At 37.7% G+C, this 13,560-nt stretch overlaps 1 protein-coding gene across 15 annotated transcripts; it reads left to right on the plus strand.

Annotated features, from left to right (window-relative positions):
* Nucleotides 1–11: 11 nt before the first annotated feature.
* LOC18445201 (putative hexosyltransferase MUCI70) lies at nt 12–12,691 on the plus strand. Of its 15 annotated transcripts, none has more exons than XR_016049935.1 (11): nt 125–317; nt 1,778–1,902; nt 1,996–2,424; nt 3,952–4,031; nt 4,241–4,337; nt 4,432–4,611; nt 5,890–5,961; nt 6,080–6,267; nt 11,159–11,470; nt 11,691–11,875; nt 12,233–12,691. XR_016049935.1 is itself a non-coding variant. In XM_088859162.1 (11 exons), exons 5-11 carry the CDS (start codon nt 4,253–4,255, stop codon nt 12,595–12,597), a joined length of 1,491 nt encoding a protein of 496 aa, XP_088715288.1. In that variant the 5' UTR covers nt 125–317; nt 1,778–1,902; nt 1,996–2,424; nt 3,952–4,031; nt 4,241–4,252; the 3' UTR covers nt 12,598–12,691. The 15 variants fall into 15 exon arrangements, 11 of the variants coding, with proteins under 11 accessions (XP_020529768.1, XP_020529773.1, XP_020529772.1 ...); XM_088859162.1 differs by having other exon boundaries at nt 11,159–11,574; XM_020674110.2 differs by having other exon boundaries at nt 3,967–4,031; nt 11,159–11,574.
* Nucleotides 12,692–13,560: the final 869 nt, after the last annotated feature.

Here is a 13,560-nt window from a genome sequence, read left to right on the forward strand (position 1 = left end):
TTAGTCCTGTTATCCGCCCGGTTAGTTCCGTCCCCGTTCTAACTGCTCCGGGCCGCAAGTCCGTTGATCTGGGTTCGATTTTGCCAATACGCTCCCATATGAGGACTCGCCCCAACGTGCATTATGCCCCTCTTTCTCTTTCCTCTCTCTAAATACAAGCCTGAGACGCGACTGTCTCCCGCTGCCCTAGCCCCACTCTCTCTCTCTATGTTTTCAAGCCATAGCACCAGCCGAGCTCTATTTCTGAAGCTAAAAGTAGGGGTTCTCTCTCATTCTCTCTGCAACCAGGGTTGCTGTGTAGAAGAACTCATTTCCTGGTATGTCTTTTTTTTTTTTTAACTTCTTTTAGTTTCATCCTTGTATCTTATCATTTGATCTTGATCATTTTCTTTTTTTAAAATTATTGTATGCTTTGATTTGAATTTTATCAGATTTCTAATGTGGTTATCTTTGTTTTTGTTGCGGTTGGGTTTTTTGTGTTACATATTTTCCATTGCAATGCAAAGGCTTTTACCTTTTTGACCGTCGAATTGCTTGTGTGCTGCTTTTAGGTTGAATAATGGGTATTTGAACTTGGGAGTTCTATCAATGCTATATGCGGGCACAAAGGCCTGATATGATTGTTGTGTCTGCCACTTGCGATTTATAATTTTTTTTTCCTTCTTTTTTTCTTTTTTAGTTATCAATAGAATTGTCGCCAATTTTCAAGACGAATCTGTTGTGTGCAACTTCTGTCGAGTTGTGTTTCGACTCTTTGCTGAGTTGTATTTCGATTCTCGGATTTGTCTCTATGCCGTGTCATTTTCGACTCTCTGATCTGAATTTTTATTTGATTGATCGAGCCTACTCTGATATGGCCCTCAGTTCTTGAGGCCATCTGTTTTTGAGGCTTCTTGATCCACCGTTGCTTTATGTGCTTGTTGATCAAGCAATCTGAGCATGGCAACCACTGCATCTATTGGTCATGCCATACACCTGAAGTTCGAACTGCTCATTGTTTTCGTAATTAGTGTTCAAGTTCGAACTGCTCATTGTTTCCGTAATTAGTGTTCAAACTCCAGCTGCTCTCTCACATCATCTTGAGTTTGAGGGGGAGTGTGAAAGGAAAGTATATATTGTATATTTGGTTAATATGGAATGTATATATCCTAATTTGTATATTTAGGAAGGGTAGATGCAATATCTTGTATTTATGGTAAGTCTCAATAAAAGACAAGTCAGTATATTTATATGATGGAAAAAGTTTATATAAGGATGCTACCTTATAATGTAGAACTACGGATGCCCCTCAAAAATCCATCGGAAAAGGTAGTTTTAATGTTGAAAAACCCTTTGATTGATCATCTCGATGTCGAGATGTATGACTATGAAAAATAAAAAGATTTTAAGTCTCAGAAATAGTGCATTTTACAACATATTATCTACACTGTCCATTTTCAAGATTTTCATATGTTTATAGATCTACTTGATTTTAACCTTTTTTGAAATTTAAAATTTTATAATTAGATATAAAAATAGATTTTGAGATAATCCTAATAACATTTTACATCAAAATTATATACCATTATAAAATTTGAAGGGCACCATACTCTATACCTATGGAGGCATCCGTATGCCAACTGCACCCTTATATGATTAATGGACACAGAGTCTCTTCAGAGAAATCTGAGACTCTTCACAATAAAAAATTGCAATTTGAATGGTATCATTGACATTTTGGTAGTCGGAAGCTTTAGATTTTTGTTAAAATGTACTTGTGCTAGTTTAATGGCTGCAGTGAAACACATTGCTGCAATATAGAAAGAAACTGAACAAAGTTATGAGCTCAGTTGTAGTCGGGGGTTTGGCCATTATGAGAGGCAGGAGATGAATAGAGATCCATTTGTTCGGCGTCACTTAAATGTTAGTAATTAACAAAAAATTTATTTTAATAAATAAGCAGTGGAGGTTTCATTTATTTATTTAATGTTTTTGTGGATTGGGATGAGCTCTCAGTGCCAATTTTTCAAGGCTTGAAGACCTTGAAGATGAAGTGTTCAAGATCTAGAAGGAAGCTCCTGAGACTGAGATGTTCAGTTCAGAGCTATGGTTGGGGAAATGTTGGTGAAGAGAGTGAAGTGGGCAAGATTTTTAGCTTGAATTCAAAGACCCCAATTATTCATTCACAACCTCAATTGCGAGGGAGGGAGGGAGGACATTGCCCTACCTAATGGCCTTGATTAACTTATGATAGAGAAAGAACTCAATGAGTGGCACACCACATGTAAGAGAAGGACCCATGCTTATCACCAAGGCCATGGAAATCTGGCCCTTTCTGATGCATTATCATCTCCAACTTTCATGACCTTCAGTTTCAACTTCCAAAGCTCCATTTAGACTTCTAAATGTCGCTGTAACCTGCTACTAAGGAGTTTTTACAGCAAGGTATTTTTACTTTCTTGATGGCTATTTCATCTTGTCAAGTTTTACACTCAGTTTTACACCCTCATTTTAGCTCCACAAAACTACCTATTTTCATCTTTCTTACTACACTAAATCAATTCCTAAAATGATCATGGGATATGTTTTTGGGATTTGATTTATGCTTCTCACCATTATGAGGTCATAGAGCTTAGATAATTGTTCTACAATTTATTATATTATTGTTGTTGAACTGAATAGAATATTTCATATTCCAGAATCCTCCTCCAATTGGATTAAATTTTTGAGAGAAGATAACTTTCCTCCAATTGGATTAATGGATTACCCAATTGGAAATGATAAGAAAAATACACAAATCAGTGGGAGAAATTCTAGTAAGCATATGAGTATGTTGTGCTGCTGCGGGATTATATTGTACTTACTCCCTTGGGCAGAAGTTTCACTTGCGAACCACCTAAAAAACTATATATGATTATGTTCAAATTTCAAAAGAAACCAAAAAATAAATAAAAATTCAAAGTTTTCTAATGCTTAGATCTCACCCTTCAAAACTTGGACGGTTTCTATTCAATCTTGACATATTATATTTTTCTAGCCCTTAGAGAATACAATTTGGAAATCTTTTTATTGAGTGTAACATGTGGGTTGAAAAGGTCACATCCCAAAATTTGGGGTCCTAAAACTACTCCTGGATTAGGTTGTAACCGAGGGAGTAAATGGACGGTATGCTTCTTCAGGAACATGTAATCCTTGAGCATATGGGATTACATACTATAAGACCATTCATGTTTGGTACAAAAATGTCTACAATCATCCTTTAGCTATTGGATGTGAAATCCGGCAACTTAAAATATGTAACCTAGTTCAAGAAATTATATTTTGGATGTTGTGCCCAGTCAATGATCCCCCCAGCCACCCGATTTCACATGTAAATGACCAATACTTATCCTTATGTCCTTATACCAAAAGTAACTATTCTTATTCAAACATGTCAAACTGCGGACTCTTGGGGGCTTTGCACTTATTTCCAACGGGATGACCACTCCATAATCGACTTTTGCCCGAGGGAGTACTTGTACAGTGTGCTTCCGACGCCGAACACCACTAGAGTGAAAGAGGAGACAAAGGAACCAGGCTTGAAATCATGCTCCAGCTCCCATGTGTGTACCGCTTTCTCACCTTGCAGCATAAAAAAAAGGAAAAAAAACCATCTATTTGAATGATGATGTAGAACATGAATATCAGAGCACAACTCTCAACTCATTAGATCCAAAATGGTGTTTAGTTCATAGCCACCATCCATTTCGAGAGTACGATGCCATTTCTTCGATTTAGTAGGGTTTATGACAATCACTAAGGTAGGCATGCATCTGAAAAATGAGATTCTGAGTGACTACGGCCACATTCGTTTCCAAAATTTCCTTTTGACTTTTGACTTTTGAATTTTGACTTTTAAAATTAGATGGTTAACAGTCTTCTGTTATGAAAATCTTATTGTGTATATCTTATCTTTCTCTGTTGAAATTTCAGTAATATTTGTTGCAGGGGGGAAGCCTAAAGGCAATGAATTTGAAGATTACACTGAGTCTTACTTTTGACCAATCTTGATTGTGAGTTTCTGCCCTTTGCATTGGTTCTTTCATCAATGGGGCATTAATGGTTGTTTATGATTTTTGAATTCAACAAGATCGAAGTTTCTTTTTAGCAATATAAGCTTTTGTTGTAGCCCTCGTTCGTTCATGATTTTTGTTTCATTTCTTTTATTAATTGATCTGAATTTATTTTATTTTCCCCTGCATTTGTGATCTATTCTGCGAAGAAACCCTGTGCAATGGATACTGAAGTTACCCGTTCCAATTCTTTAAGAACAACAGTTTGTAGAATCGACAGAGTTTCTGAAAGCCAAAAGATAAAAGGTAATATAAGTGTTGGATTTGTTATTTGTTGAACTCTTTCTATTCTTTTAGTTGTTCATTTAAAAGACAACCTTTATTACCATGGTGAATGCAGATGCCGACTATGGTGCAATTTTTTCTCAGAGATCCTCTGAAGATTCTCCATTTAAGTTTGTTTTGAGGAGGAGCTTTCTGCGTTTTAGTCTTGTAGCAGGCATCTGGTGGATACTCTTGATTCTCATTTCTCTGTTAATTATAATATGGTCATGCCAATCAGCGTTATTTGTCTCTTCAGGTATGTTAAGGAGCATTTCATGAAGATACTTGTACTATACACAGCTTTTCCTGCCCTTTGAACTTCTTATCCTGATGTGGAGCATGGATGTGCAATGGTTTTTGTTGTTACAAATTCAATCATAGAACTCCTGTCTTTGACCATAATGTATCAGAGGGATGAGTGGCACCATGGTGCTTGAATCATATCAAGGCTGGCAGCTATATAACCCTGAAAGAGGTCAACGTGAATGAAATAATAAGTGCATGCTTTCCCGATCTGCTCAATTACACTAGGTATAGATTTATCACATTGCTTCGCAGACAGTTTACTTGATTCATCAAGTCAATGTTGAGCATATAGGTGATATTTCGTCACCTCTAGATACTCATTGTTGACTTATTTGTCTTTCATCATATTTTACATTGTGGTTCTGTTGAATAAACTAAATTACTATTTTGGGTATATCGAGCAATCCAAGTATTTAGGCTACCATGGCATTTTGGATTGTTGTTGTCAATGTGAGATTGGTTAAATAAAGGGTTCTGAGAAGGATAGTGATCTGTGTGCAAGGCCCGGAGAGGATTCTGTTCCCCTTGGGATGACCATCACTTTTGTGTCCTCATGTTGAATCATGGAATCTTTTGCACAAATGAGGTGGTTACGGTTTGTTTTTTGCAAAGATGGAACTTCGCAAAGTATGTGAAATGCAGAAAATGATCAACTGAAAGGTTTTTCTGTTAGGCCCTCTCTTTGTGATCCTTTGTGCCTTTGGCCTCAGAGGTTCCTTTGGCCTACAGAGTTGAGGATTTGGCCCGTGAATTGAAGGAAGTTACTTGGAGATTTTCTCTTTATCCCAAAGAAATCATGTAGGGCAAGCCATATACGGCTTTCTTAAAATCAAAACTAAATTATAATAAAATCTGGTATAGGGGCCTGTATCAGAATAGCCTTGACGATGTCCAAAGAGATTCACTAGAATTTTTAACAATAATTAGAAAAGATCTGTTAGTATTTGTTCCCTTGTGGACGCTAAAGCAGAAATCTTCTAACATGAGTTACAAGTTCTTCTGTACTTCTTTGAGGGGTCCTTTGTTATGGAAGGGAAGTGAATTGATTTTGCTCTTTGAGGGGCCCTTGAAGTGAATTACTATGACTATGAGATGGACCACAAAGAGTGATTTCTCTTGTTTTTTATGTTATGTCCTCTGGGTGCATTTGTATAGGACATGATATAGCCTTGAACATCTTTCTACTGAATTAAATTTACTGTTTGACTCTTCTTGTCTAAATATGAAGGTCATTGTAGAAGGGACAGCAAGATGTTTGGTTTGCTTGACACTGTGGGGCTTCTGCCAAAACCAATGCACCGTAAGATTATATAGGAATGCCAATTCTTTTTCTTTTCTAGAAACTTCATTTTTTTATCTGAGATCTTTTCCATAGAATGTGCAATTTGTGCATTAAATTTATTTTGTTATGAATTTAGGTTGTCCAATTCCCCTCCCAAATGACCCAGATGCCATAGTCATTCCAAAACGCAGTACTGCTAAGACATTGCCTCAAAACCTCTCATACATTTCAGACGATGAGTCTTTCAATGGTGATCCTTTGTTTGGTGGACGTGAAACTTGGAAGCAAAGAGATGAGAGTTTTAAGCTAACTACAACTATGAGGGTAAGCAAGATCACCTTGTTAGTAGATATTTCTTTGATTATGCATATTTGTTTGTGTAGTTGTAAGTAATTTATGTGTTCGAGGGTTATATGTTTGAGCTGTTCACTTGACTATAGTTTTGCAACTTCAGGTTTTTATTCAAAGCTAGCAGCATGGCTCACTGACTATTAAATTCACTGTAGTGCACATTATTAAATTTTGGGACAACTTTGCAATGCTTCTCATGCAAGCTTTTGCCAACATGGTTCACCCATTACCTAGATGTGCCCCTCTATCTTGGATGCTATCATTGTTTCTGTATGGGGCCCATTATTTTTTCTTTTGTGGGTAGGGCAGCTTGGCTACACATCATCATCATCATCATCATCATCATCAGACCCTTTCCCAACTATTTGGGTACAGGGACAAACTGTGGTTAGGAACCTCTGCTGCAGCACATGGCAGATCAAAATACCCATCGGGACAAATAGGTAGTATTGGTGCACACATTCACATAAAAATCAATTTTTCTTTTTTTTCTCTTGGGTGCATAATTTGGGATTTGAACTTCTTTAAACCATTGACTTTGCAAGTCAGCTTGCGATTGCCTGATTGTACTCAGCTTTGTCCATATCCATTTTCCAGTTTAGACTGAAAACTAGTTGGCCACTGAATTAGAGAATGAGATGATTCTCAAAGCCCAGGCTCTTATGAGATTCGAGCAGCTCCATTGAATTGCCCAAGTCACTCCAAGAGATTGTAATGTGTCTAACTGTCCTCCAGTTAATTTTTTTGAAATGTATATTTACCTGCGTAGTTCAATGAATTGATACCACTGAGTTCCTATTCAACTCAACAATCTGATGAAATATAGTTCAAATATAGTCAATTAGTGAACTATACTGTAGTATAGATTATAGAATAATTTCATACCATACTCTATAATGCATGAATATTTGTAAATAAAAGTTGACATAATAATAACATATAAAACCTCTGTAGCATATGGAGAAAGGTCCTATGAGTCTAACGTATGGAGAAAGGTCCTATGAGTCTACATGCTTCTATTGTAACATAAGGCCCTTGGAGCTAGAGGAATTGTTGGACCCCAAAATTTGCGCATGTACTCTTTTCATCGAATCAGTCAGATGGGAAAAAAATAACAAAAGGAAAAGAAAAATGTAATTTTTGAAACGAAAAGATTTTATGCTTCTGTGGGAGCATTCGGGTAAAACCCAATCTATGAGTATTTTTCGGACCCCAAAATTTTGGGATGCAACCTCTTCAACCCATAGACTTACCTCAATTGAAAAAATTTCCAAGCTTCACTTAATGAACTTGAGAAAAATAATTTGTAAAGATTGAACAAAGACTGTCCAATTTGTGAAGGGTGAGTTCCAAAGGTTAGAGAACTTAGAATTCAAATTTATTCTTTTAAAAATAATCATATAGTGATACTAAGTGGTTCCCAAAATTTCACATGAAAAAAGTCCTCCCTATCAGTTCTTGTGCCCAAGGGAGTAGGTGTACAATGCTCCCATGGGTGCACCAGTATACGCACTTGTATTTGAACTCACGCAAAAAAGGGGAGAAATGAGTTTGCCATTTTTGATATACAAAAACCATCCATTTGATGGATGGTGTTTCTAGGCCTTCACGACCTCAAAATCGATATTTTTTGTTTTTAATCAAAGATGTGCATAATCTCAACCCTAGCCATGTGTTTTAGCAGCGTAGCCAATTGGCTTATACTGTCGCATATGGCCATTGCTTATAGAATAAATTTTCTTTGCAAACACACTTATGTATGGGTGCGGTTTGTATAAGTCGTGAACCTTATGTTGTAAAAGTAAGGTGCAACTCAAAAATCTACCCCAAAAGGTTGTTCTGATGCCAGAAAACTTAATGGTGGTCAAGAAACTTAATTTCACCCTTAATTATGAAATTCAAACTCCAAAATGGCATAGATCAAGCAGATCTACATGCACACAAAAATCTTGAAAATAGATGTTCTAGATAATGTGTTACAAGATGCACTATTTTTAGGACTTGAAATCTATTTGTTCTTTCATATCCATATATCTCGAAGTTGAGATGATCAATTGTAGTATTTTGCAACAGCAGAACAACCTTTACAAGTTTATTTTTGAGGTGCACCTTACTTCCACAGTATAAGGTTGATACCTTTTATAAATGTTTGCCTTTATGTAATATATACATATTATACTAGTTATAACAAAGTCGGGAGCCAACCGAGTCACTAGGATTAGGCACCTCGTGAACCAAGTAGTGGTGTACAAACTCGGCAAATTAATAATGTGAAAGTAAATTCATAAAAAAAAATGTATTTCTTTACAAAATCATTGTATAAACATGTTCCTATGTAATTTGGATGATAATTTATGAACTTTTCTATCATTTTCTCTATTTTTATTCTTCCCCCTTTTTGGAATTTTCTGAATTATTTCAAGCTGTGAAATTTTTTTTCAGAATTCCGTCTTTTATATTTTTTTCAGCATTTTTTGACTTTTAGTGATCTTTAGGGTTTGGTTTTGGTTTAATATTTTTTAACAATTTTTTTTTTCAAATTTATAGCCTTTTTAGGAATGTAAAACTACTCAGGGAGTCTGCTCGGGACTTACACGAGTAACTTGCCTGGCTTGGGGCGTGTCCGAGGCCTGAGCAAGGTTCCAGAACATTGTACACTGTATATAATAATATATGTTTTGGATCGGATACTCATGTCTGTATACAAATTCTCCATTTGCGTATTTCTTCCAATATTTGTGCATGTTCACTTAAAAAAAATAAGAAAAAGAACAAAATATATATCCTGAAGGATTTGCTTCAGCTGAAAGGGCAAAGCTGCCGAGTAGATCATGAGGGCCACACATAGTCAACTCTAGGAAAGACTAGATAAACGCACGAAGTGTGTATGCGTAGGTGATTCATTGTCTCATAGGTTCCATGGACATTAAGTAGTAATTGTAAAATTGAATTCATGTGGGCTGAAGATGGCTACCATCATTAGCAAAACAACCATTAAGAGTAGACAGTTAGGTGGCGTGGAGATCCTGTAAACCAACTGCCATGTGATACATGAGTGTCAGTTAACATGAGAGACCTACCAAAGTATTTGATGGAGAAGCCTCAAGTGACCTCATATATCCGTACTAAGCGGTCAACGCCTAACCTAAGAATAAAGGATGCCTCATTCATGAGGCTACAAAAGTCTAGAAGATGAGTGAGGTTTCTAGTGAAGTCAGGTTTCAACTGCCTCAGGTTTCAACTTCTCTATGTCCAAAAAAAGGAAGTAAGACTTTTGTACAAAAGCAGTTGGGTAAGACTTTTGTACAAAAGCAGTTGGGTTCAGAGGGAAGCATCCAAATTTTAGGAACTTGCATACAAAGGATTCCACCACACCACTTTTCTGAGCAGGTTACCAGCTCTGAATATGATAACATGGCAGGCTGAGAGCGGGACCCTTGGTTTGGGTGGTCAGGGTGGTGAAACCGCAATGTAAGTCAAGAGTTCCAATCCCACTGCTTACCTACCCCACCTCAGAAAAAGGGAAAGAGAAAGAAGAAGAAGAAGAAGACGAAGAAGTGTGCAAGTTGACCTGGATTGCTGCATTGTAGGAAGAGTTCAACCTTCACCCCCTCCATCACAAGAATCAAGTTTGAGCATCAGTCAAGCAGTGTGCCAGTTGACCTGGATTGCTGCATTGTAGGAAGAGTTCAACCTTCACCCCCTCCATCACATAAATCTATCCTAGAGTTACTGTAAGTACTAAGCACCTTGGAACCACGAGCCTTATAGGTTATAGAAGCTTCAAAAGAAGTGGCATTCTTCCCCAAGGAATCAAGTTTGAGCATCAGTCAAGCAGTGTGCCAGTTGACCTGGATTGCTGCATTGTAGGAAGAGTTCAACCTTCACCCCCTCCATCACATAAATCTATCCTAGAGTTACTGTAAGTACTAAGCACCTTGGAACCACGAGCCTTATAGGTTATAGAAGCTTCAAAAGAAGTGGCATTCTTCCCCAAGTCCTAGGGAAATGAACTATGAAATAAGGTGCATTGCTCCAGTGCCAGAGCGACGCCAGCTATTGTAATTTTCAGTGACTGATGCTTATTACTGTGACCGCTTTTCTTGTGGTAGTCTTCAAGAAAAATAAAATCTTGATGGGTCTTGCCTGGAAATGATAAAGAGAAGATATCAGGTTGTCCCTGACATTGTCTGTTTATTTGTTTCTAGGGAAATGAACTATGAAATAAGGTGCATTGCTCCAGTGCCAGAGCGACGCCAGCTATTGTAATTTTCAGTGACTGATGCTTATTACTGTGATCGCTTTTCTTGTGGTAGTCTTCAAGAAAAATAAAATCTTGATGGGTGTTGCCTGGAAATGATAAAGAGAAGATATCAGGTTGTCCCTGACATTGTCTGTTTATTTGTTTCTAGAATAGTTAACCGTGAACTTTTGTTTGCTGGTTTGTAGTTGAGCCAGCTTTGGTGTAAACTAATCATTAAAGATTCTTCATTTAACTCCCTTTTTTGTGAAGTTTAGATTTGAAGATCAGAATACAATACTTGGATCTTCTTTTGTTTAACTATCGAAGCTTGAACGGCTTCCGGGGAAGTGGGAAACCTATTTATGATTGTGTGTAACTCTCTTTACCTTAATAGTATAGAACAGTCAACATCTTTAAAAAAAAAAAAGGAAAACTATCAAAGCTTGAACCTTTTTACCAGTTTTTCATCTGTCTAAGAGTTCTTACCGGAAGCTTCCTCATTAATCTTCTCTTTATGGAATCCCTCGTATTGGTCCTTTGCGCATGGTTGATCTTTTCATGCTTTTATACATTTAGATTCTTCAAAGCTGGATGGTGATTGTTACTCTCACTTTCTTCTAGGTACACTGCGGTTTTATGAAAAATGGGGGGGCGGAGATGGATGCAGTGGAAATTAAATATGTCAGGAAATGCAAGTTTGTGGTGGCTTCTGGTATTTTTGATGGTTATGACACCCCCCATCAGCCATCAAATATCAGCACTCGGTCTAAGAAGCTCTTTTGCTTTCTTATGGTGGTGGATGAGTTCTCCTTTGCTAAGATTAAAAAAATTGATGCTATCACAGAGGACAGTGATGGTGGAAAGTGGGTGGGAATTTGGCGTCTTATCGTACTTCACAAACCTCCTTATGATGAACCCAGAAGGAACGGGAAGGTACCTAAAATCCTAATACACAGGCTGTTTCCTCAAGCCCAATATAGCATTTGGATTGATGGAAAAATGGAACTCATTGTTGATCCCCTTCTTATTCTTGAACGGTTTGTTTACGTCCCTTTGCAACTTACATATGCATGCCTTCCATGAAAAATTGTTGTGCTCTCTCCCTCTCTCTTGTAATGTAGGATTTACAATTGTACGGGTTATTTGAGTGCAGTTACTTGTGGCGAGGAAGGAACACATTTGCCATCGCCCAGCATAAGCACCATCGGAGTATATATGAGGAGGCTGATGCAAACAAGAGGAGGAAGCGTTATGCCAGGCCTCTGATCGACTTGCACATGAAAATCTATGTATATGAAGGAATGGAAGCATGGAACCCAAAGAAAGGAACGCCAAGCGGTGAGGAAGAACTTTCTCACTTGTTTTGTCCCTTGGATGATCTCCCTATATTTTCAATAGCTTTTGAGTGAAAGCAATCTCTTCCTTGAATTCTCACAGCCAACTTTGCGATGTTATGTCCTCATGGTAGTTTTCCTTGTTTTTCCCTTCTGATAATCTCACCATATTTTCAGAAGATTAGGCACAAAACCAATCTGAATTGTTGAATTCTCAGAACCAATTTTCCAACGTATTAATTCCTTAACCGTTCTTAATTCTTATAATGTAAGCTAGTGAGCTTTGTCACTTTGCTCTGTGGGTCTGTAATTTCCTGTCTTGTTTTCCCATTACTGAATGTTACTTGATTTTAAAATGCAGATGTCCCTGAAGGGGCCATTATCATCCGAGAGCATACGCCGCTGACCAACTTGTTCAGCTGCCTGTGGTTCAATGAGGTGAACCTCTTCACACCTAGGGACCAGCTGAGCTTTGGCTTCGTTTTATACAGGTTGAAAGGTGCATTCAAATTCTTTATGTTCCCAAATTGTGAATACAATTCGTTGTTCATATTGCACCAGCACACAAGGGAGCATTCTTCCAAAGTCGAATGGGTGAAAAACATAACAGAATTTGAGAAAAACTCTAAGTTGAAAGAGAACAAGGGAGGTTTGGGGCTTTGGACTCCATATCCTGGGGATTTAGCCTCAGTGGAAATTCCCCCTGTCCCTCACATAAAAGAGTGAGGAATTAGGATTAATCTTCCATTTTGTGAATTTCTGATTTTCAGGCTGAAATCTGTAATCCAGATATATCATGATGGTGAGGTGGTTGTTCGCATTCTTTGCAGTATTTAATTTATGAGTAATGATCTTATAGGACCCTCCCACACCTACAAGTATGGGACCCCTACCGATCACCGGGGGATTTGGATTCAAATCTCAAGGTAAAATTTGAATCCCTTTTTTCCTTTTTTCATTAAAAACATACTCTCTCAACAGAGAACCTACCTCTCTCTCTATGGCAATAGCTTGCGTCTCTCTCCATTCATCTCCCTCTTTCGTTTTGGCAAGGGTCCTTCACTGTCAACTGAGACTCCAACCCTTTCTCTCTCTATCTCTCAAGAAGCCCCCCCCTTTCTAAAAGGATACCCTCTGTCTATCTCTTATCAGAAGCCCTCTCTCTTAGAAAAATATAAAGCATATGTGGGAGAGAATAGGGAGGTGGCTGGGAAAGAGAGAACATGAAGGATGGGGGGGAGAGAAAATTGCAATTAAAATTGTTGCAGGGCTTGGTGTTGTAGAGAGAGAAAGCTGAGTCTGGAAGGTTATTTGTTTGAATTGAAAACTTATCAGAAGCCCTCTCTCTTAGAAAAATATAAAGCATATGTGGGAGAGAATAGGGAGGTGGCTGGGAAAGAGAGAACATGAAGGATGGGGGGGAGAGAAAATTGCAATTAAAATTGTTGCAGAGCTTGGTGTTGTAGAGAGAGAAAGCTGAGTCTGGAAGGTTATTTGTTTGAATTGAAAACTTGGCTTACTGATTTGAATTGAAAACCTGGCTTTTGGTTACTGTTTTAAATTGAAATGCTAGCTATTGGGTTACTGGTTTGAATTGAAATCCTGGTTGAGTTCTACAATTATCTTAAAATTTGCGGTTGAGGAAGAGGGTTAGTGGGTATTGGTTTTAAGGTCTAACGAAGTAGGGAG

This window comes from Amborella trichopoda, chromosome 2 (assembly GCF_054954075.1).
Source record: "Amborella trichopoda isolate Santa Cruz 75 chromosome 2, AtrichopodaSantaCruz75HAP2 v2.0, whole genome shotgun sequence".
NCBI classification, from domain to species: domain Eukaryota; kingdom Viridiplantae; phylum Streptophyta; class Magnoliopsida; order Amborellales; family Amborellaceae; genus Amborella; species Amborella trichopoda.